The following is a 24147-nucleotide window of genomic DNA, read 5'->3' as shown; positions in this document are numbered from 1 at the left end:
TGAATCATATTCGGTTACTGCAGTGTCACTGACATCTTGCGTGTTAGATAAAGCTGTTAGGGGCAACAAGCACGCTCCTACAAAAGAATTGTCGCTGCTAGGCAATGAATGTCAACACAGAAAAGGCTACGAGCTAATTCTCTTCCGTCTCCCAAACACACGCTTCTTCGTCTTGTTCCTTTATTTTTTCTATTTTTTGCTTCATTGTTTTCTAATCGAACGGAAGGAACCGGGTTATGCACCAGCTTGTCTGCGTCCTGCCCTTCGGTCGGCAGTTAGGTAGCGGAGTATCGCTATTCGCTACTCCTCTGAAACGCCGCTACTCATTCCGAAACGTAGCGCGGTACCGCTCCCGGAAGGAAATATGTACCTGCGCTACTGCCAAGCTGCCTCGTAAGATATTTTTTGTATGACGAACATGTAACCATGATGAGTAGAGCCTACACAACGCTTAGGCAATAAAATATTGTTTTATGCAGGAACAATAAGCAGGAAAAATGTCGATACCAGCTCTGAAAACTTTATTTTAGGCAGAATAACAGCGTACAGAAATTAGAAAATATCACTTTGGTCATGCCGGATTGTGAGACTTCAGAGTCTATATGTGGGGAAGTTACTTTTATTTTGTAGTGCACTACCGTTACTCACTACTTTTTCAAAAAGTGACGCGTTAAGTTATTCGTTACTGTTGCGGTAGTAGGTAACGCGTTACTAAGGCCGTTACTTCTAATAAGTAATGTCGTTACTTCTGCATTACTTCACCCATGAACACAACTTACATGTACGACGTATTGCAACGCAGAAGTAGTTGATGTTCAAAATTGAGCATCGCCCGTTTGGCTGAGAGGACGCCTAATGACCAGTGAGTGCTCCTTGTCAAGGTTGATAGAGGCGGTGACCTTTTATTTCACACAGTACAAATCCAAATAGCCAATTCCTTGGTTCTTTGTTACTTGTTCAGAGGGCAGAGGCATTTTTCTGTCGCTTTCGCCCCATTCGTCCGAGAAATACCAGAGGGAGTGTGGTAAACAAAGGTGACATCTCAACCAGGGTACGACAATAATCTTTCTTTTGCGTTCTTCGTGGGTGCGATGTGACCTTATTGTCAAACAACAACTTTATTTTCGACCTTGGAGAGTGGGGAGTTTCATCGCAACAGGCGATACTCTACCCCATTGCTGGATGGAATGGGGGAATAAAATAACGAGCCCCTTCAGAATAACGATCGAAGTACAATGGTGTCCAGAAATGTCGACCTTCTTGTCATTGTTGAAGATGAATAGAAAAAATCGGGAATTTTCCCGTATTCTGCAGGCACTATCCTGGCTCAAGCTTTGAAGTTTAGACGATGAACCAATGTTCCCGAACACGCAGTAACGCATAACGCCGTTACGCGTTGGTTATTAAAAATGTAGTGACGTTACGTTATTCGTTACTTTTCTCCCAAATGTAATGCGTTACCATATTTCGCTACTCGAATGTAACGCGTTACCGGTAACGCACTTCTTTGTAACGCGTTACTGCCCACTTATGCTTCAGACGTGGATACTGCCTTGTCGAAGTGAAATGGCGTGGAATACGAGTTACTTCTTTTGTCTTGCCCACTAAAGTAGCGGGAAAGTAGCGGTAGCAGCATCGGACTCGTTGCCAAAATTTGTAGCGGGAATTATTTTTCCGCTATTGGTTAGAAATTTAGCGTGACCGCTCCTCCGCTACTGAAAAAGTAGCGAAAAAAGCTGCGAGCGCCGCTGCTAGAGCCGGGCAATCGTAACGCCGGGCAATCGTTTTGCCAGTTCTTTTTTTATGAAACGAGTGCAACACACAAACAGAGTGTTCCAGTAGCCACATCAGTTTTTGACGTGAATTTGTTTTATAAATCTTATAAATTTTCAACCACACGGTAAGGTTTCTTGTAGCTTTCCCATGAAACGGTTCATCTTGTTGGACCAACTCCTGGTAACCTTGATGGAGATAGAGCCCTCCGGAAGGTAGTTCCATGCACATTGTCCAGCTGAGTGCAAAGGCTTTCCAAACCGTTGTCAGGTTTGAGAAAATGAAAGAGAAAGACAGACACCGAGGTAAAATGTGGGACAGGGACGCTTACACAGTGTCCTGGCTTATTGCGCCTCAACGTAAGAAATGACCAAAATATGGAGGGACAGCCAAATAAATGTCGACAATTATGTGCAGCCATCAACTCCGCGAAAGAGCCAGTGCATAAATATGCAGTCCGCCGTTTTACGCGTTGTGCACCCCCCACACAGGGTGCTTCGCTAACAATGTCAAACCGATAAAAGAAATAGAAAAAGCGCGTCCCGGAAAATATATGGAAAACGACATTCGTCTGTTGGGAATATAACAAGGAAATTTGGTTTCAATAGCTAAACTTCTAAACTTGCCGAATCAACATGTTCTCTTCTTTTTGTCACAAATAGAAAGCGCGTGTAGGGAAAGCGCGTGTGAAAACTGTCGTTCGCCTTCAAATTATATCAAGCAGCCACACGAGGAAGACTCACTATTATCTCGATGCTGAAGCAAGCAAGGTAGCAAGCAAAACAACAGGTATCTGAAACAACAGCGAGAAAAGAAACGCCGCTCATAGCCCCAGTTGCTTCGTGGCGCTAACACGTAATAAAAAAATCGAAAAATATGAAGAGGACAGGTCAATTGTTTTCTAGCTTCGCCGTATTGCGCCCATTTGTCTCTCTCTCTCTTCTTTCTTTTCCTTTTTTTTTTTTTTTTTCAAAAGTTACCGTCGCGCTTTCTGATATTGAAAGGAGTATGTCAGACAAATCATTTTTTATAGCAAGAAGAAAAACAAAGGAAAGAGAGAGAAAACAAGCGATAGCAAATCCTGATGAAATTTACTTTTTTTTTAGAAACTGATAAAATTACATTAGGCATATGCTGTTATACTGCCTTGGTGTGAAGTATTCTCTGAAGGATCTCGAAAACCTTCCGTAAAACGTTCCTTCCGTCTGCCAACGCCCTTGACTCTTGCCTTTGTGTAGGGATAATAGGCTCGTGGGGTAGCCCAAGTCCGAAGGGCTATTTTGGGAGTACGGATTTTCTAGGGAACCTGTTTAGAGAAAGCAGAGTTCCTGCTGGCCGCTAACCGACAAGATAAGGATGGTGGCGCCGCGTAGTAGCGGCTGATTCGACGTGATGGGGAAGGTAAATGGTGGGACCGTAGTCTTAACGAGACGAAAATGCATTGAAAAAGTTTCGTCCTCACAAAAATCGTCCATAATTCAAGTTGTCCGTATTAACGAGGTACGACAGTACCTTGTTCGCACTAGCAAAGGAACTGGATTGCGCACAATCGTGATCTGGTTGTGATCGCGATCCTTCTTTCGTGAGGACAACTTTGGTCTGAATTTGTCGAGATCGACAACGTAGAAATCGGTCCCCCGATCGCGATCGGGATTACACACTTCATGGAGTGTTCGCGCGTTAGTTAAGTTAAGTTAGTAACGTTAAGTTATTGTCTGTCCAAAGGGGCTACCTCCATAGGTGGCTCTCCTGCTTGATGACAATAGTAGTATATGATCAGCTCAAGTGGCCCACAACTCACACAGTGGCCTGGACGCCATTAATGAGCAATTAGAGCTAATTGGGACCCCCCACATTAATCAGGATAATTCAGGGAGTCATTACACTAATTGGGGACCATCTAGGACGTGTCCAGACCACTGTGTGAGTTGTGGGCTAGTTGAGCTGATAAAAATAAAAAAATAGATAGAGATAGAGTGGAGAGAAGGAGTATCGTTGAAGATCAACGACGCCATCTTGAAGAAAGCGGTCCGGAACGGCCGCTGACTGTCGCTGGGCGACGGAGCACGGAGGCAGGTTGCAAAGCATCGCAGCACCAGTTCCGGACATCCTGTGACGTCAGCTGTGACGTCATCATGGCATGTCTGGGCAAGTTAGGACAGCTCTGGACATGCAAGGAGAAAAACACTCGTAATACAGAGGCTGGGAAAGCAAGAGTATGCAAACCATCAATAGCTAACAAGGAAATAGAATTAGTTACACAACAAATGATCCCACCACAACAGGAGCGCATAACCATGCGACTGCTCCCTCCGAGAGACAGGCAGAAAGTGACTCGTAATGCTTTTTTGTCCTGTATAAAGCCCCGCAGGTGCATCCCCTAGCGGGTACTTACTCAACTAATCTCACAACAAAATTATTAAGAATCACGCCAGCGCTACTCCCGTTCCCAAGGCAGAAGATGATAGAAAATGCCGGGGATGCCCGGACAACAGCAACCAGCACTGGCACGAAAGTCGAAAACAAAGCGGGAAGAAAGTTGGCGAAAGCATTAGTTACGCAACAAATCACCTCACCACAGCAGGAGCGCAGACCGATGCGACTGCTCTCCGTGACAGCCAACCAGAAACTGAGCGAGCGCGGGTAGCGCACGTCTGCTTTCCGCGACAGCCGGAGAGAAACTGACTGGGGCGCCGCTCCGCGGCCGCTACGCATACGCGCTCCTAGCGCCCTCTGGGGCGACCACCTCCGAGAGGCTAAGAGTGAAGAGCATTCCTGCGCCCCCTGCTGGCCATTCTCATTGGTCGTGAGGCTAAGAGAGAAGAGCATTCCTGCGCCCCCTGCTGGACGTTCTCATTGGTCGTGACGTCATCCTATTGTCTCAGGGCTACCCTGTTTTTTTCCACTAATGCTCCTCTGGTCAATCTACAATGAAGCCACAGTATGACGTCATCATGCACCTGCGTGGCTCAAGGACGCGTACGCTCTAGACAGGGGACCTATTATTTATTGAATCACTATCCCATGATTATTTCCTTTATTCTTCTATAACGATTGTATGGGAAACTATTGCAGAAGAGCACCATGCATGAAAGCTGATCGTAGGAATTCCAAAGTCTTACTAAATGAGACTTGCAAAAGAACAAAATATCCTAACACGTAACTCCATCAACGGCAAATAAGAGGACTAGGTACTCAACAAATCAACACAGACTACGGGTAAACAGGAGCGCAGAACTCAGGGCAGCACTATCGTCAAGACAACAATGTTCCTTGTCAAAAAAGAAAAAAAATACAAAACGTCAACAAAGGAAAGCATGCATATCGGGGCATGTCAGGACACGTCAGGACAAATCGTACGACTGCTGGGCAACAGAGGAAAACAAACACCTGAACAGAGTGAAAAAGACACTCACCATCATTTTTCCCATTCACAGCATTCCCTCATTGTAAATCCGCTCGTCACAAAATCCACCTGCATCGTCGAACACCATTCACCAGTGACGAACCACACATCTGCACCCCATCAGAGGCAGACAGAACCCCACCGAAGCTAGGCTCTTCCACTGACGGCCAACGCAATCACCAGGAGCAGATTTTGCGTGTCGAGACCCGTCAGTGTCCGAGAGAGAAGTGAATCCTTGCGCCCCCTGCAGGCCGTTCTCATTGGTCGTGACGTCATCCTATTGTCTCAGGGCTACACAGTTTTTTTCCACTAATGCTCCTCTAGACAAGGTCAACCTGAAACAATAGTCTCTCGGTATGACGTCATCATGCAGGTGCGTGGCTCAAGGACGCGTACGCTCTAGACAGGGCACCTGTTATTTATTGAATCACTATCCCTAGATTATTTCCTTTATTCTACTATAATGATTGCATAGGGAACTATTGCAGAAGAGCACCATAGACAAGAGGAGACTGTAGCATTTCATTCCCAAATTCTTACTGTACAGTGAAAAAATAATGGTTCAGCAAGACATGTCCATCCCAGCCGAGAGCCATGCAGATAAGTGAATAATGACGCTTTGTTCCTCCTGAATAAAGTCACACACCTGTCCCCCTCGCGGTTACTCTCTTAACTACATGAATCACAAAATTATTAAGAATAGCTCTACTCCCATTCAAGGCAGCACTATCGTCAAGAATATTTCTTGTACAAAAAGAAAAAAGCTGCATGTAGAAGGAAAGCATATCAGAACAAGCCCAGGCATGTCAGTGCATGTACAACAAGGGGGAAAAAGCGAAAAGAAACAAAGAAGGAAACCAGCATCAAACTATTTCTAAGCACACGCACTCCTCTTATTGAAAAACAGTGCAGATCATAAATCCGTCCAGGGCAATACACACCATTTTTCTATTGCTACACTTTTTTTCCAGTGACGGTCAATGCATTGCTACAGACTGCGTAACGTCATCACATCCTGTCTGAAGAAGAAGACAGCGGCAAATACTCCTATTATTCATTGAATCGCAAGATTATTTCCTTTGTCCTATTCTTAGTGACATCCATTCTCTCACTAAATTCAACAAAAAAGCACCCTGCATATTAACGATTTTCACCCCAAAGGCTCATCATGGTCATTAGAATTACAGTAAACTACCACTGCTCTTTTAAAATAATAAGTGAGACCACTCAACATCACCCCCAGGATTATGTAATACATGACCCTTTCTATGCTCATACATACGTTGTCTGAGGCTACACCTGCGAGCAAAAAGGCGCGGAAACCGGGGGGGGGCAAAGTTCCATTCGCGCACTGCGAGCAAAAAGGCGGGAAAGCCGGGAGCAAAGTTCCATTGGGCGCACGCCAAAGCACAACAACAGAACGCCTATACGGGAACAATGATGGCATTCGTATACTATATTAATGATTATTGCATTGCAGTTTAGAAAAACTACTACAAAACTATAATTTTAGGAGCCCATTAAAATTCTACTTTCTATGGAAACTATAATTGCCCTATTACTTGGAATTAATGAAGCGCTCCAATTTTTACTCTGTTCCCATTTCAGCCTTGTCATGCAGGGAAGCAGACTCACATCCAAAATAATTAATTTACACTGAGGGTGCCGTGCTTCAGGAATTCCTATCCTGCGCTCAGATGCAAGCATTTCTTCACGGATACCTTTAACAGCTGACTTCCTCAACATACCGAGCTCCTAACAATATCTAACAAACAATCAGAGAAACCCTCTTCTCAGCTGTACCATGCGACTGTCTTCCTAGTAAAATCGATGATCTGAGGAAGAGAGCAGCGAAAAATTGCGCGCACTTGTGCTTGCCTTCAAAAAAATTAAGCATATGCCAATAAACCAAGAAAAAGTCACTCATGTCTGGTATCTGATAGTGCCACATACACAGACGCATTGCCCTTGCGTAAAGAAAGCACAGGACAGGGATACACAAATTTCCTTAGGTGAGCAGGGAAAAGGCTTAAGACCTCAGGTCACCACACATCGCCACGCGGCTAGCACAACATGACACCAACAACAACATACTAGCAGCGGGTAAAATTGCAACACTGCTAAACAAGTCCAGACATGCCACGATGACGTCACAAATCAGGAAAAAAAAGCACACGCATGCACGCACAGAGGACAACGCATTAAACACACGGAGCGCTCAGGAATAATCGGAGCGTTACCGCACATCGCTACGAAGCTCAACGTCTAACACAAGACGGCAGCAACAAGATATTAGCGAAGGGTAAAAATTGCAACACTACTGAACAAGTCTAGACATGCGACATGGAATGCGAAAACACTGGTGATCGGGGAAAAGGCCTAAGCCTGCGGCGGATCATCATAGAGCATACACAATTTCATTTTTCTATTTTCCGTAAACTAAACGCGGTCTGCTTGGAAAACGACGTACAAATTCTCTTAGGGAGCAGAGAAATATAGAAATTTGTACTCCGTGCTCAGATACCAGCATTTCTGCTCAAAAACCTGCAAAATTAAGCACTGCTTACTTCGTCAAGATATCGAACACCCAACAAAATCAAACAAACAACCCCACTTCCACTGGTAGAACACTATTCAGCTTTTACGCAGGAGGCTTTCCTTCTACATAAAAAGTAGAGAAAATAAGAAAAGAGCAGCGAAATATTACACGCACTTTTGCTCGCATAGCTATAAGAGAAAAAATTAATAAAATAACAACGCACACGCTAATAAACTGTGACAAAGACACCCATTTCTGCTATCAGATAATTATTGCATAATGCTAAATACTCATTTGCATTGGCCCTGCGTGAAGAAAGCACAGGACAGGGATACACAATCTATCTTAAGCGAGCACGGAAAGTCACTTCTACTCGAACAGCTTAATACCATAAAGTCTGAATTTTTGCAAAGAAAATAAAGCTTGAACAACGCTACGAAGGTGACAGACACATACTAACAAACAAACAAACACTTCTTCGAGTCTGTATTATCTTTTAAAAAATAATGAAAGCACACATAAAAAAATCAAATCGGCTAGGTAGCCTACCAGACGTTGTGCCTTAAAGTTTGCTGCACGCAATGCGCGGAAGCATGCTGTGAAGCCAACTTGCGGTTTTGCTGGATACACATGAAGTCCGATTCAAATTGGAAATCGGGCTAAGGACGTGCCTAACGTGGAATTTTCGCAAAATTAATCCCAATACCTGGAATTCTGTTCATTTTAGCGGGAATGCTGGCGCTTGTGCTCCATTATTCGAAATTTTCGAATATTCGAATTTCTTGATTATCAAATTTTCGAATACGAATAGGGTTCGAATATCAACAATATTCGAACAATATTCGAAATTTCGAATATTCGCACACCTCTAGTGAATACTGATACTCAACGATATATAACAAAAAACAAACAAATTCCATTCTCATGAACTCTCCTCTGCCGATCGGCTTTCTCCTGCTCTACCTGGATGCTGACTTCCCCCCCCTCACCTACATTCTGAGTAAAAGCAGTGACAGAAGAAAAGAACCGCGAAAAATTACACGCATTTGTGTCACAGGACAGGGATACACAAATTTCCTTAAGTGAGCAGGGAAAAGGCTTAAGTCGTACCGCTCAGGAATAATCGGAGAATCACCGCTTATCGCTACGCGGCTAGCGCTTGAACAATGCTACGAACGTGACAGATACATACTAACAAACAAACAAACAACAGCAGGACCGGCATCGGGCACTCATAAGATACCCTGCCCAAAACAAAGACTTCGCCAGGTTCGCGAGGCAATTCCATTAAAAACGCTCGTCCTATCCTACAGATAGCAATGCAAAGGCGACTGCCCTTATTTTTTAAACCACTATTTCACGCAATAGTACATAAATGTATCACTCGTGCCACACGAAAAGGCAAACACTTACTTGTCAAGTGGGGTTCCAGCGCGTGCGCGCGCGCACACACACAGGCACACACACACTAACATTTTCACACTCACAAATGCAAAGTCTATTTTCACAACCACATAAATCCATATTATTCCTCAGGTCAATAATTATCCTGCCATCGCCAAAAGACGGCACAGACATGTATGCTTACGCAAGACAATCGGTCCTCGTTCCGGCTGTAATAGGATATCGCCACTCGGCCGGCGCGAACCAATAAAGAAAGAAAGAAAGGAATGCATGTTCGCTACGAAGAAAACGGTGCCGTGCTTCTACGCAGCGATCATTATACAGACGCGTAAATGTGAACATCATTCGCTACACACTGTAGCTCTCATCATTTTTAAACCAAACCGTGTTCATAGGTCTTCACTAAATAGGTGAGCCGATAATGACTCCAAATAAAATCAAATAAAATAATCATTACAGCATCGCTGGCTGCAAGCTTGGGTACCCAACAGAGGAGCGCGCTCCTATCAACACGCCTTGGGCTGACCTTACACACCCGAAGCCTTTTCTGAATACATTCTGCCGGCGCTGGAATAAAAGATTTATCGCGAGGGTACTACGATGTCAGCTCTGTTGCTGTTTAAGTGATAAAACAGTGCGCTCGAACCGCGAAGCGCGCGCGCGGTTTGGTCTCGCGGTTTGGACTTGCGACGCGTGATAAAACAGTGCGCTCACTCGGGGAATCGCGCGCGTCCAAACCGCGAGATGGCGAAGTCTTTGTTTTGGGCAGGGTATCTTATGAGTGCCCGATGCCGGTCCTGCTGTTGTTTGTTTGTTTGTTAGTATGTATCTGTCACGTTCGTAGCATTGTTCAAGCGCTAGCCGCGTAGCGATAAGCGGTGATTCTCCGATTATTCCTGAGCGGTACGACTTAAGCCTTTTCCCTGCTCACTTAAGGAAATTTGTGTATCCCTCTCCTGTGACACAAATGCGTGTAATTTTTCGCGGTTCTTTTCTTCTGTCACTGCTTTTACTCAGAATGTAGGTGAGGGGGGGGGAAGTCAGCATCCAGGTAGAGCAGGAGAAAGCCGATCGGCAGAGGAGAGTTCATGAGAATGGAATTTGTTTGTTTTTTGTTATATATCGTTGAGTATCAGTATTCACTAGAGGTGTGCGAATATTCGAAATTTCGAATATTGTTCGAATATTGTTGATATTCGAACCCTATTCGTATTCGAAAATTTGATAATCGAGAAATTCGAATATTCGAAAATTTCGAATAATGGAGCACAAGCGCCAGCATTCCCGCTAAAATGAACAGAATTCCAGGTATTGGGATTAATTTTGCGAAAATTCCTCGTTAGGCACGTCCTTAGCCCGATTTCCAATTGGAATCGGACTTCATGTGTATCCAGCAAAACCGCAAGTTGGCTTCACAGCATGCTTCCGCGCATTGCGTGCAGCCAACTTTAAGGCACAACGTCTGGTAGGCTACCTAGCCGATTTGATTTTTTTATGTGTGCTTTCGTTATTTTTTAAAAGATAATACAGACTCGAAGAAGTGTTTGTTTGTTTGTTAGTATGTGTCTGTCACCTTCGTAGCGTTGTTCAAGCTTTATTTTCTTTGCAAAAATTCAGACTTTATGGTATTAAGCTGTTCGAGTAGAAGTGACTTTCCGTGCTCGCTTAAGATAGATTGTGCATCCCTGTCCTGTGCTTTCTTCACGCAGGGCCAATGCAAATGAGTATTTAGCATTATGCAATAATTATCTGATAGCAGAAATGGGTGTCTTTGTCACAGTTTATTAGCGTGTGCGTTGTTATTTTATTAATTTTTTCTCTTATAGCTATGCGAGCAAAAGTGCGTGTAATATTTCGCTGCTCTTTTCTTATTTTCTCTACTTTTTAAGTAGAAGGAAAGCCTCCTGCGTAAAAGCTGAATAGTGTTCTACCAGTGGAAGTGGGGTTGTTTGTTTGATTTTGTTGGGTGTTCGATATCTTGACGAAGTAAGCAGTGCTTAATTTTGCAGGTTTTTGAGCAGAAATGCTGGTATCTGAGCACGGAGTACAAATTTCTATATTTCTCTGCTCCCTAAGAGAATTTGTACGTCGTTTTCCAAGCAGACCGCGTTTAGTTTACGGAAAATAGAAAAATGAAATTGTGTATGCTCTATGATGATCCGCCGCAGGCTTAGGCCTTTTCCCCGATCACCAGCGTTTTCGCATTCGATGTCGCATGTCTAGACTTGTTCAGTAGTGTTGCAATTTTTACCCTTCGCTAATATCTTGTTGCTGCCGTCTTGTGTTAGACGTTGAGCTTCGTAGCGATGTGCGGTAACACTCCCATTATTCCTGAGCGCTCCGTGTGTTTAATGCGTTGTCCTCTGTGCGTGCATGCGTGTGCTTTTTTTTCCTGATTTGTGACGTCATCGTGGCATGTCTGGACTTGTTTAGCAGTGTTGCAATTTTACCCGCTGCTAGTATGTTGTTGTTGGTGTCATGTTGTGCTAGCCGCGTGGCGATGTGTGGTGACCTGAGGTCTTAAGCCTTTTCCCTGCTCACCTAAGGAAATTTGTGTATCCCTGTCCTGTGCTTTCTTTACGCAAGGGCAATGCGTCTGTGTATGTGGCACTATCAGATACCAGACATGAGTGACTTTTTCTTGGTTTATTGGCATATGCTTAATTTTTTTGAAGGCAAGCACAAGTGCGCGCAATTTTTCGCTGCTCTCTTCCTCAGATCATCGATTTTACTAGGAAGACAGTAGCATGGTACAGCTGAGAAGAGGGTTTCTCTGATTGTTTGTTAGATGTTGTTAGGAGCTCGGTATGTTGAGGAAGTCAGCTGTTAAAGGTATCCGTGAAGAAATGCTTGCATCTGAGCGCAGGATAGGAATTCCTGAAGCACGGCACCCTCAGTGTAAATTAATTATTTTGGATGTGAGTCTGCTTCCCTGCATGACAAGGCTGAAATGGGAACAGAGTAAAAATTGGAGCGCTTCATTAATTACTATAGGGCAATTATAGTTTCCATAGAAAGTAGAATTTTAATGGGCTCCTAAAATTATAGTTTTGTAGTAGTTTTTCTAAACTGCAATGCAATAATCATTAATATAGTATACGAATGCCATCATTGTTCCCGTATAGGCGTTCTGTGTTGTGCTTTGGCGTGCGCCCAATGGAACTTTGCTCCCGGCTTTCCCGCCTTTTTGCTCGCAATGCGCGAATGGAACTTTGCCACCCCCGGTTTCCGCGCCTTTTTGCTCGCAGGTGTAGCCTCAGACAACGTATGTATGAGCATAGAAAGGGTCATGTATTACATAATCCTGGAGGTGATGTTGAGTGGTCTCACTTATTATTTTAAAAGAGCAGTGGTAGTTTACTGTAATTCTAATGACCATGATGAGCCTTTGGGGTGAAAATCGTTAATATGCAGGGTGCTTTTTGTTGAATTTTAATGAGAGCATGGATGTCACTAAGAATAGGACAAAGGCAATAATCTTGCGATTCAATGAATAATAGGAGTCTTTGCCGCTGTCTTCTTCTTCAGACAGGATGTGATGACGTTACGCAGTCTGTAGCAATGCATTGACCGTCACTGGAAAAAAAATGTAGCAATAGAAAAATGGTGTGTATTGCCCTGGACGGATTTATGATGTGCACTGTTTTTGAATAAGAGGAGTGTGTGTGCTTAGAAATAGTTTGATGCTGGTTTCCTTCTTTGTTTCTTTTCGCTTTTTCCCCTTTGTTGTACATGCACTGACATGCCTGGGCTTGTTCTGATATGCTTTCCTTCTACATGTAGCTTTTTTCTTTTTGTACAAGAAATATTCTTGACGATTGTGCTGCCTTGAATGGGAGTAGAGCTATTCTTAATAATTTTGTGATTCATTTAGTTAAGAGAGTAACCGCGAGGGGGACAGGTGTGCGACTTTATTCAGGAGGAACAAAGTGTCATTATTCACTTATCTGCATGGCTCTCTGCTGGGATGGACATGTCTTGCTGAACCATTATTTTTTTCCCTGTACAGTAAGACTTTGGGAATGAAATGCTACAGTCTCCTCTTGTCTATGGTGCTCTTCTGCAATAGTTCCCTATGCAATCATTATAGTAGAATAAAGGAAATAATCTAGGGATAGTGATTCAATAAATAACAGGTGCCCTGTCTAGAGCGTACGCGTCCATGAGCCACGCACCTGCATGATGACGTCATACCGAGAGACTATTGTTTCAGGTTGACCTTGTCTAGAGGTGCATTAGTGGAAAAAAACTGTGTAGCCCTGAGACAATAGGATGACGTCACGACCAATGAGAACGGCCTGCAGGGGGCGCAAGGATTCACTTCTCTCTCGGACACTGACGGGTCTCGACACGCAAAATCTGCTCCTGGTGATTGCGTTGGCCGTCAGTGGAAGAGCCTAGCTTCGGTGGGGTTCTGTCTGCCTCTGATGGGGTGCAGATGTGTGGTTCATCACTGGTGAATGGTGTTCGACGATGCAGGTGGATTTTGTGACGAGCGGATTTACAATGAGGGAATGCTGTGAATGGGAAAAATGATGGTGAGTGTCTTTTTCACTCTGTTCAGGTGTTTGTTTTCCTCTGTTGCCCAGCAGTCGTACGATTTGTCCTGACGTGTCCTGACATGCCCCGATATGCATGCTTTCCTTTGTTGACGTTTTGTATTTTTTTTCTTTTTTGACAAGGAACATTGTTGTCTTGACGATAGTGCTGCCCTGAGTTCTGTGCTCCTGTTTACCCGTAGTCTGTGTTGATTTGTTGAGTACCTAGTCCTCTTATTTGCCGTTGATGGAGTTACGTGTTAGGATATTTTGTTCTTTTGCAAGTCTCATTTAGTAAGACTTTGGAATTCCTACGATCAGCTTTCATGCATGGTGCTCTTCTGCAATAGTTTCCCATACAATCGTTATAGAAGAATAAAGGAAATAATCATGGGATAGTGATTCAATAAATAATAGGTCCCCTGTCTAGAGCGTACGCGTCCTTGAGCCACGCAGGTGCATGATGACGTCATACTGTGGCTTCATTGTAGATTGACCAGAGGAGCATTAGTGGAAAAAAACAGGGTAGCCCTGAGACAATAGGATGACGTCACGACCAATGAGAACGTCCAGCAGGGGGCGCAGGAATGCTCTTCTCCCTTAGCCTCACGACCAATGAGAATGGCCAGCAGGGGGCGCAGGAATGCTCTTCACTCTTAGCCTCTCGGAGGTGGTCGCCCCAGAGGGCGCTAGGAGCGCGTATGCGTAGCGGCCGCGGAGCGGCGCCCCAGTCAGTTTCTCTCCGGCTGTCGCGGAAAGCAGACGTGCGCTACCCGCGCTCGCTCAGTTTCTGGTTGGCTGTCACGGAGAGCAATCGCATCGGTCTGCGCTCCTGCTGTGGTGAGGTGATTTGTTGCGTAACTAATGCTTTCGCCAACTTTCTTCCCGCTTTGTTTTCGATTTTCGTGCTAGTGCTGGTTGCTGTTGTCCGGGCATCCCCGGCATTTTCTATCATCTTCTGCCTTGGGAACGGGAGTAGCGCTGGCGTGATTCTTAATAACTTTGTTGTGAGATTAGTTGAGTAAGTACCCGCTAGGGGATGCAGCTGCGGGGCTTTATACAGGACAAAAAACCATTACAAGTCACTTTCTGCCTGTCTCTCGGAGGGAGCAGTCGCATGGTTCTGCGCTCCTGTTGTGGTGGGATCATTTGTTGTGTAACTAATTATATTTTCTTGTTAGCTATTGATGGTTTGCATACTCTTGCTTTCCCAGCCTCTGTATTACGAGTGTTTTTCTCCTTGCATGTCCAGAGCTGTCCTAACTTGCCCAGACATGCCATGATGACGTCACAGCTGACGTCACAGGATGTCCGGAACTGGTGCTGCGATGCTTTGCAACCTGCCTCCGTGCTCCGTCGCCCAGCGATAGTCAGCGGCCGTTCCGGACCGCTTTCTTCAAGATGGCGTCGTTGATCTTCAACGATACTCCTTCTCTCCACTCTATCTCTATCTATTTTTTTATTTTTATCAGCTCAACTAGCCCACAACTCACACAGTGGTCTGGACACGTCCTAGATGGTCCCCAATTTGTGTAATGACTCCCTGAATTATCCTGATTAATGTGGGGGGTCCCAATTAGCTCTAATTGCTCATTAATGGCGTCCAGGCCACTGTGTGAGTTGTGGGCCACTTGAGCTGATCATATACTACTATTGTCATCAAGCAGGAGAGCCACCTATGGAGGTAGCCCCTTTGGACAGACAATAACTTAACGTTACAGTCCTAAAAGCTAGATAACAGCACTCTCTAGGAGAGTTTGCTTTTCGTACTGACCATACCAAGCGAACAATCCCAACACGGGAGAGCCGCTGCCGAGCGCAGTACGGTCCTAGCGAGCTGGCAGAAACATGATTTGCCACTCACCCTGAACGTGGCGGAAAAGACGAGTAGACGTCAGCCAGCGGCGAGAGCACTCCACAAGACCATACAGTGCTTGCTCACGGACAATGTGGCTACGAAGCCCTGCCCTGACAGCCTGAAATATAGCTGCGTCTCCGAACTCTGGCCACCGAAAGCCAGCCGTCAACGAGGGATCCAAATTTGAAAGTTGATCTCGGTAATTAATAAAGCCAACTGTTAACGCTGGACGCGCGGAACAGGCAATGGTTCCAGGAACTATATGGTGGCCCAGGCGACAGTCGACAGCTGAAATATCTGGGTTACTCTGCGCCACAGCAAAAGAGGAGCGCGACAACGCCTGAAACAGTGCTCTGCGGTTTCACACATCCCGCAAGACGGGCAACCGTCAGAGCGAGAGATGTGAAAACGGTTAAGTCGCTCGCGAAGAGGAAGAACGTCGTGGGCCAACTTCCACTGAAGACTGGCGCGGCGTGCATCTAGCCAGCCCGCAGTGATTCGACGCCAAGACAGCTTCCTCGGCACCGAAGGAACTGGGGGACCAGACTCCAACTCTCGGATAGCTGTATAAAAATCGCTGACAGCCCATAACTGGATGTCAGCGTCCGGAAGCTGGAGTCGCAAACGCCGTACAACATCAACACAGGCACTGTATTGATGAGGTAGGACTTCGGACCTAGGCCGAAACCCAGGGCTCTCAACGAACCATCTGGTAGCACATCCCAGAGAGTACTGCACTAATGCGCACGCTGGGTGTTCGGGAGTGTGCAATGCCTCGAAATAAACGCGCGACTGAAGTGCAAGGCACTTGTCGAGCACCACCGGCAAAGCCAAGCCTCCCCGGTCACGTGTACGGTGCAAGCGGGATCTCGCGACCCACTCCACCGAACCGCCCCAGAGGAAACGGAACGCGTGCCTGGTGATGGCAGTACGGATTAGTGGTGGCGGCGTGGCAACGACTCCTAAAAACCACAAGCGACTGTAGTACCAGGCCAGTAGCAGATGAGCGCGAAAAGTGATGGGCAAATCAACAAACTTAAGCTGCCGCAGGACAGCTCTGCAACGATTAAACACTCGTGGCCAATTTACGGTAGATATGCCAGTGCAATCAAAAGTCACGCCAAGAATTTTGACTTCTGGCCTCACTGGAACACATTAAGGAGCCCCGCAGGAAGGCTGGAGGTTCAAAAACTGTGCTGCACTTTTTGATCTATTCAGTCTTGCCCCTGAGACAGCTCCGTAATCCTCAAAAGCCTTCAAAACGGGCCCAGGGAACACTCGCAAGAAACGATCACAGAGATGTCGTCTGCGAACGCAAAAACAGGTGGGGGCATCCATTGGGCAGTGGCAATGTAACTGGAAGCGAGCACAGTCTCTCGAGTAGAGGGTTGATGGCAATGGTGTACAAGGCGGGAGAGAGGGGACATCCTTGACGGACCCCACAAGTTACATCAAAGGGGGACGACAGTCCGCCAGCGACAGAGACAATGCTTCTCTCGCCCCTATACAACGTTTCCACATACCTGACCCAAGCAACGGCGAACCCATATGCCCTCAGCCGAGAGAACAGGTATGCGTGTCGCACGCGATCGAATGCCTTGGACTGATCGAATGACGCCAGCACCGCGGGGGCATGACCACTGTTAATCCAGTGGATGACATCACGAAGAGCGATTCTATGAAGGTCTGAGGACCTGCCGGGGACGGAACATGCTTGGCAAGGATATAACACCTTCTCCAACAGAGGTGAAATGCGCATTAGAAGAGTTTTAGCTACGATCTTATAATCGCTCGTCAGTAAAGTAATCGGACGATAAGCAACCTGTGACACGCAAGTGCTCATGGGAACTTAGAGCGTGTTAGAGTATTACGAGACGACCAGAGGCGGATGTCAAATCAGAAGAACAACATCCCTGGTGTGCGCAGCAGTAGCGTGAACGAGGTACACCATAACCGAACCAGACGACGGAACAGTGTCCCTGAAAGTTTCCATGTCGCATTGCGCCGCCCCTTGGTGGCACACGCATCATTGTAAAATCGTCTATTGCACATGTGACGTTATTCGCGTCTGTCTGACCTCTTGTTTGATTCAGAAGAGATTCAGGCCCCCATAACCATGCAGAAACGACTTTCGGTGACATAACATTGAGTCGTTCCGCACTCTGTCAAATAATCTGAATATGGGCTTCGTCGATCTTTAACGTGTTTTCTTCTTTTATCCTTCGTCTCTTGGAACAACCCAGGCTCAGTTCATGGAGTGTCACAGGGCATGAACTGCATATCACGTATTCAAGGGCCATCAACATGGATTCTGATCGGGCGATGACACTACACCGCAAGGTCGATACAGACATCCGACAAAGAGTCACAGAATTCCTGTACAGCCCCATGCAACACGGTTTTCGAAGCGCTGTTCAAATGACCACTTTACCTTTGCCTTGAACTTCCAGCTATATGTACATATACGATACGGCTGGGGAATAAAAGTGTGACTGTTTAAGCGCATGCGGAACCTGCATGTTGCAGTTTTCTCACTTGAACTTCAGACCCCAGAGACTCTAATTGGCAAAATGCTCGGCGTCTATCGGACAATCGGAAAACCAACGTGGGAAGCACATGTTCTTGGGAGTATTAATACGTTATTGTCGTCAATGAGAATAACTTGCAACCTCGAGACAGTGTCCGTTGACATAAAATGTGTTCTATCAGATAAGATTTGCCGCGACTAGGACCTATACTACTAGTTGGGAATTTCTAGAGTCATAATCCTATTAAACGCCCGAAAGTTTTTCAAACATGTTCTTGTGACAATTTCGAGAAGTACTCTCGTTTTATCAATGTTGTTCAGCAATGAAGAAACGCGAGTACCCCGTACATTTGAAAATCCAATTATCTGATCAATAGCGCACGCTTCGACACATAATATGATTCATGCTGCTGACGTATTGTACGCGAGTTCACACGCACAATAGAAACTGACCTCTCCCTGCGTGGACGCCACCTCCTGTTTATTAAACTTCTATATACCCCCCCCCCCCCCCCTTGTATCGTATGTCATTTGCACCGCAGCATCCGGTGCAAAATATGATTTATAACGTACGGAAGTAAAGTATAGCGTAGACAAAGCACGATCAGGATTTGCGATGCTTTAACGAGAACTTGGAATTCGGAATTCTTGAAATTATTGTGGCCTATGTAAGCAATTTAAGTGATTCGTAAAACGTAGTCGACTAGCACTTTTCAGTAATGGGTACTGAAAAGAACTTGTCCTGTGTCTACGCCACGGCGATAGTATGTGTTGCTAGTGCCGTATTAGGTAAGTAAGCTTCCTCTATACCTCCCCCCTCATTTCACACCCTTGTTTTGATGCTGTGGATGTGCAACTTCTTTTGACGCTGCCCCGATAGTTGTCAGTGCCACGACTAATTGCAGCCATCTTTCATAACACGTGATTGACTGAAAAGCTAGAGAGCACCGTGGTGGGTAGAAATCCAGCGAAACGGTTGAGATGTTGAGATGAAATATCGGCGGCTCCTGTCCTGAGGCAACTCCCTTCCTAGACAGCACCTTGGTTTTGTAACGTTCGACAGCTGCCTACGCTCTACAAACCCTTGCTCAAGCTGACAGAGCCATATTAGTGGAATCACCATTTTCGTACCTTTCCCTATATATCGATCCAACTAGATAAACTGAATGTTTGTAGTAGCTATCGGCGAGCAATCCCGAAGAGCGGTAGAAGCAGCATATTGTTCACTACCCGCTCACGGCTCACCTTTTGCCAAATTCAGTGGCTCTGGTTCAACAATGCTCATCCGAACCAAGTTCACCGCCCCTTCTGTAGCATCATAACGGCCCTTGCCATCCAACTATGACACGAATAAAATATAACCATAATCTTACCTAATGCGCCAAGAGACAATTGGGCGAGGGTAGTTTTGAGTGCAGTTTCACGACATCTGCATTTCACACTCTAACACCAGATATGGTGGTGGTGGTGGGGAGGAGTGAGGTGATGGTGATGAAGCTGCTTGGCGTATTCCGCCACGCTTAGGCAGGCAACGTCATGCGGCTATCGTAGGGGCCATCGTGGGAGAGGTAACCGTGCGTTCTGGGCCAGAGCTGCACCGCATAGCACGCTGTACGCCAGCCACGAATGTTAGGGTTATCAAGGGAGAGGGGCGTACGCCTTATTGGGTTTTATCATGTATCCAAATTGACACAGAAAGGCGTACGCTCTTCTCTCTCTTCATGTCCAAAGCGATAACCCATAGTGGCAATGGCTAGCACACATCGTGCTATGCGGTGAAGTCTTGTTTTTACGTTGTAACGTTGTAGTGCACAAGCTTTGCTCATCTAACCTTCTATATATTCACCAGGGGTCTTAGCCACGTCATCAAAAACAGAGAAGAGATGTCGACTAGATGCTGATCGTGGGCCCTGCAAGGCGTACAACCCCCGGTGGTTTCATAACTTTACCAGTGGGGAGTGTGAAGAATACATTTATGGCGGCTGTCGCGGGAACGCCAACAGATTTGCTAACAAGAAAGCCTGCACAGATGCATGCAAGAGTAAGGCAACGTTTCTGAAACAGTAAAAAAATATTGGATACTTTTGTCCAGCTAGGGCGCAATAACTATCGTAATTGAATCCACGTAGTGAAACACATATCTTAACAAAGTGCCTTTTCCGCATTATTTGCAGGAGTACTCCCAAAAGCATGCACGCTGCCCAGCACAGAAGGTGTCTGCAGAGCCGGTTACGACAGATGGTATTTCAATGAAACACTCAGCGAGTGCAAGAAATTTGATTATGGAGGATGTGGAGGTAACAGTAACGGGTTCAACACGAAAAAAGAGTGCAGGGACTTTTGCATACGAAAGAAACAACGTAAGTATATTAGAAAGTGACTAATGCCACTCGTGACCACGAATCACACGAATAAATACGTGGACATACCTTCGCATGCAATATTTCCCATAACAGCGCTTGTCAGCGAGGATGTAGTTACAGGATCTATTCTGGTGTTTTCTACCGCGATGTTTCAAAAGTTAGAAGAGAGAGAGAGCCAAACATATTGTCTTCCTCGTGCTGAGTATCTTGTTTCCTTCTCAACAATGTATTTCCATTCGCAGTGCAGTAACTCTTCTGATTAAGGACACACAGAACACGTAAACACAATGTAGCGTTCTAGCATTTTTTGGCATCCCGCCTGAATTGGAGCACGTGCTTCGTTTTATCGCACGGTAATTGAAATATAACCCAGAACCGGAAAAATCAATTTGTCGGCTAGACGGAACAGACCGCACGATGAAAGTAGTTGTGTTTGACTCTTAATATATTGTTATATACAGCTGCAGGAGGTTCTGGAAAGAAGCCCGACAATGAGAGGCGCCCCAAGCCTAAGAACCCGAAGAATGGAGGGTCCGCTCGGGGAAAATCGAAGCAGAGCGCATGAGGCTCTTATCATGACGAATTGTAATGTGAATTTACAGGATGACATTAAGAAACGTCATTGAAATATATGTTGTTGTATTTACTCGTTACACTTTGTCCTACTTGTGTAGCGCGACGAATGAAAAAATGCACACACACGAAAAAAAGAACTGCTGATTTGTGCGAGGTTATATAACCAGCGCGGTCTGCCATCGACCAGAAGGTGTGACTGAGTCCAGTAGGCTACATATCATGCTGTGTTTGGCAAAGAAGACCGCCGCAGTTGTTTTATAATAGCGCGGGACGTCCGTTGCCTGCAGTGCGGGGGTTACGCTTCGAGTACTTCGACTACACACTGAAGGGTTCACTTTCAGGTTCAAAGGTTGAGTATCGCAAATTCCGACTGCGTCTGGCGACAGGATTCCGAGAAACGTTCACTGATAATCAGGAGGAGATCGACATACTTGATAACAATGCACACAGAGCAGTTCGGGGGTTCACCTGGGAATAAAGCGATTACCGTAAGGGACAGCATTGAGGTCGAAGTCTAGCTACAGACTATCTCCGGTCTGGTAGAGCGGTGCAAGTACTACACTGAGCATGTCACCTGCGGTTTATCCAGAATTCCAAGCATGGAGTTGTGTTGGAAAAAAATTGGGAGCGAGGGGGTGATTATTGTATTGTTACGTCATTACAGCGTAACTAACCATTACCGGCATGTGTCTAAAGCTGTAATCGCAAGGGCACCCCCACTAGGGGGTACACAGGTGAAAAAGCTAGGGGGTGTCACTGAACATTTGGGAGGCTGTTAGCGGGGTGTAGGGGGTTCTGGATAAATCACTGCAGGAGGGTTTCGTACTCGACTGCAAATTCTAGTGGTCATAACCTGGAAAGCCTGGCCCTTCCTATTTTGATATTTTTTTTTCATTTTCAAGATGTTATTCACTGCGAAACATTCATACTGTAGCGGCGCGATGCATGAACAGTATCGGAGAGTTACTATGTTCCTTCCGTTATCTCAAGTAACCCCACGCGAATGGAGGAGAGCACAGGACACTCTCATCTCGAAAGAAATACGAATGTTTATTAGAAAATATTCGATATACGAGTACCTCTGAGTGATGCTCCCACCGTATTGTTCGCAACTAGAAATGAATAGCCGGAAATACCCAGCTTCCTGTTTGCCGTTCAAGCCAAGCCAGGAATCTGACACGAAAGAACTGCGAATTAATCCGAACGTCTGGAACCACGCTTCTTGCCATTTCAAATATCACGTTGCGCTTACTACTACAGAATGTGATTCTCAGAACCGCTCCACAAACCAGCAAGCATGTTGTTAGCAGGGGTTGAAAGCGGAACTGAACCGTAACCGAAAATAGCAAAAAAAGTTTTTTCTTGTTTTTTTTTTTTTTTTTGCCGGCGAACCGAACCGAACCGTAAAAATTTTTTTCTCCCCTTGAACGAACCGGAACTGAAAAAAAAAATGATGCGGTAACCGGTTCGATAGATGGTAAAACGCCAATACCTTCCCACTCGACTGCCTCGCACTAGCTCCATATCGCTCAGAATCTTGCCGAATTCATAGAGCGGACAAATTGATCAACCAAGAAGTGGAGTCAATGCACCTCCTACAGCCTCACCTCCAAAAGGTTCACGACATTCCTGTACATTTTTTGTGACTCAAGGTGTAAGAAAAAAATCTAAAAGAAAGAAAAGAAAAAAAAAACGATGTGCTACACGACAGCTACACTTTCCATTGCTGCCTGGGCTACTTGTATTCACTCATCGTCGCAGTGTGAAAGCGACGTAAATTATAATAGTTCAGAGAGTAACATCCGCAAGCAACGCAGACCTCTATCGACTACGGGAAAGAGATTGGCGTGTGGTCTAGACCCAGACCATGGATGAAGGAAACACAGGAGCGTCACCCTATTTTCAACGGGGAGCAACGTGTGGACCTGCGCAAGGGATTCTGGGATACGCCTATTTTCCACGTGGCCGCTTTCTTCTGTGACTCTTGTTTTTCTTTAGAAAATGACAATAGCCTTTTGCAATGGAGTTCAATGGTATGCTAGCTCTACGCCATTTCGAAGCACTTTTTGGTGCAGTAAAAGATTACCTGCTGTGAACTGCATGGTTCTTTGTACCTACGAAGTGTTGAGGCGAGGGAGTCAGAGGAAGGAAGGAGGAGCTAGCTATCGCCGGAACCTGACATTAATTTTCACATGTGGTACACTGATTAGCACTGCACACGTAAACCGGTTCGAACCGGTTAATATCGGTTCAAAACGGTATTTTGGTTTCGGTGAACCCGAACCAGAACCGAACCGATAACCTTCAACAGGAACTTGAACCGAACTCCAAAAAATAATGGTTTCGAGCCCTGTTTGTTAGTCGACATGGCGGGGCAGGGAGGCTGCGTCTACGCCATCGCGTTCATAATCCTTGCAGGTGCCACATTAGGTAGGTCAGCTTTCCGCACGAGTATTACAAAAGACCGTTGGATAGTTCGAGTGAAGGAACGTGAGCATCGATGCATCTTTCAGGAGTTGTAGACACGTCAGCGCTGGACGCCGACACGTCGTCGGATCGCTGACTGAAGCTTGATGATGGGCCCTACAGGGCGTTGATTCCCGGGTGGTTTAATAACTTTACCACTGGGAAATATGAATAACTCATGTAGGGCGGCTGTGAGGGAAATGCTAAGAAGTTTGACACCGAGGAAGGATGCGAAGATATGTGCAAGTGTATGGTAAAGTCTTTAAAGCATGGAAATCGATTAATCATATTGCAAGTATTGTGTAATAGACGTCGATTTTGCGTTAGTTTGTGAGGCGCACGTGTAGGACGCACTGCAGTTTCTGCACTTGCTTCACAGATGTACCCAAGAAGGCATGCACTCTGGAACCTCTAGAAGGTCCCTGCAGAGCTATGATCGAGAGGTGTCATTTCATTGAGACAGACGGGAGATGTCTAACAACAATAACAAAAGTATGGAGAGACTGAATTCGGCATCCGACCAATTCTGCAACGCCTCCTCCCCTCTCTCCCCCACCCCGCAAAAAAATGTAACGTCGTAACGTCGACGTCGCTGACGCACGCCCCCCCCCCCCCCGTACCCACACGCACGCGCCCACTAAAAGTAGTCGTGGGGCTATAATAAATCTTTTTTACAAAAGCAAGTGCCACCTCTGTG

At 45.7% G+C, this 24147-nt stretch overlaps 1 protein-coding gene across 1 annotated transcript in view; it reads left to right on the top strand.

Annotated features, from left to right (window-relative positions):
- Positions 1 to 21003, top strand: part of LOC135398692 (kunitz-type U19-barytoxin-Tl1a-like) — a 29838-nt gene extending 8835 nt beyond the window's left edge. The window contains exons 3-5 of the mRNA XM_064630077.1: positions 19895 to 20086; positions 20220 to 20405; positions 20870 to 21003. Coding sequence (XP_064486147.1) covers positions 19895 to 20086; positions 20220 to 20405; positions 20870 to 20973 — 482 coding nt within the window. The 3' untranslated portion in view covers positions 20974 to 21003. The remainder of the gene's footprint in view (positions 1 to 19894; positions 20087 to 20219; positions 20406 to 20869) is intronic.
- Positions 21004 to 24147: the final 3144 nt, after the last annotated feature.

Source organism: Ornithodoros turicata, chromosome 6 (genome assembly GCF_037126465.1).
Source record: "Ornithodoros turicata isolate Travis chromosome 6, ASM3712646v1, whole genome shotgun sequence".
Classification (NCBI taxonomy): domain Eukaryota; kingdom Metazoa; phylum Arthropoda; class Arachnida; order Ixodida; family Argasidae; genus Ornithodoros; species Ornithodoros turicata.
The sequence above is the reverse complement of the archived record's forward strand: the minus strand, read 5'-3'. Positions and strand labels throughout refer to the sequence as shown.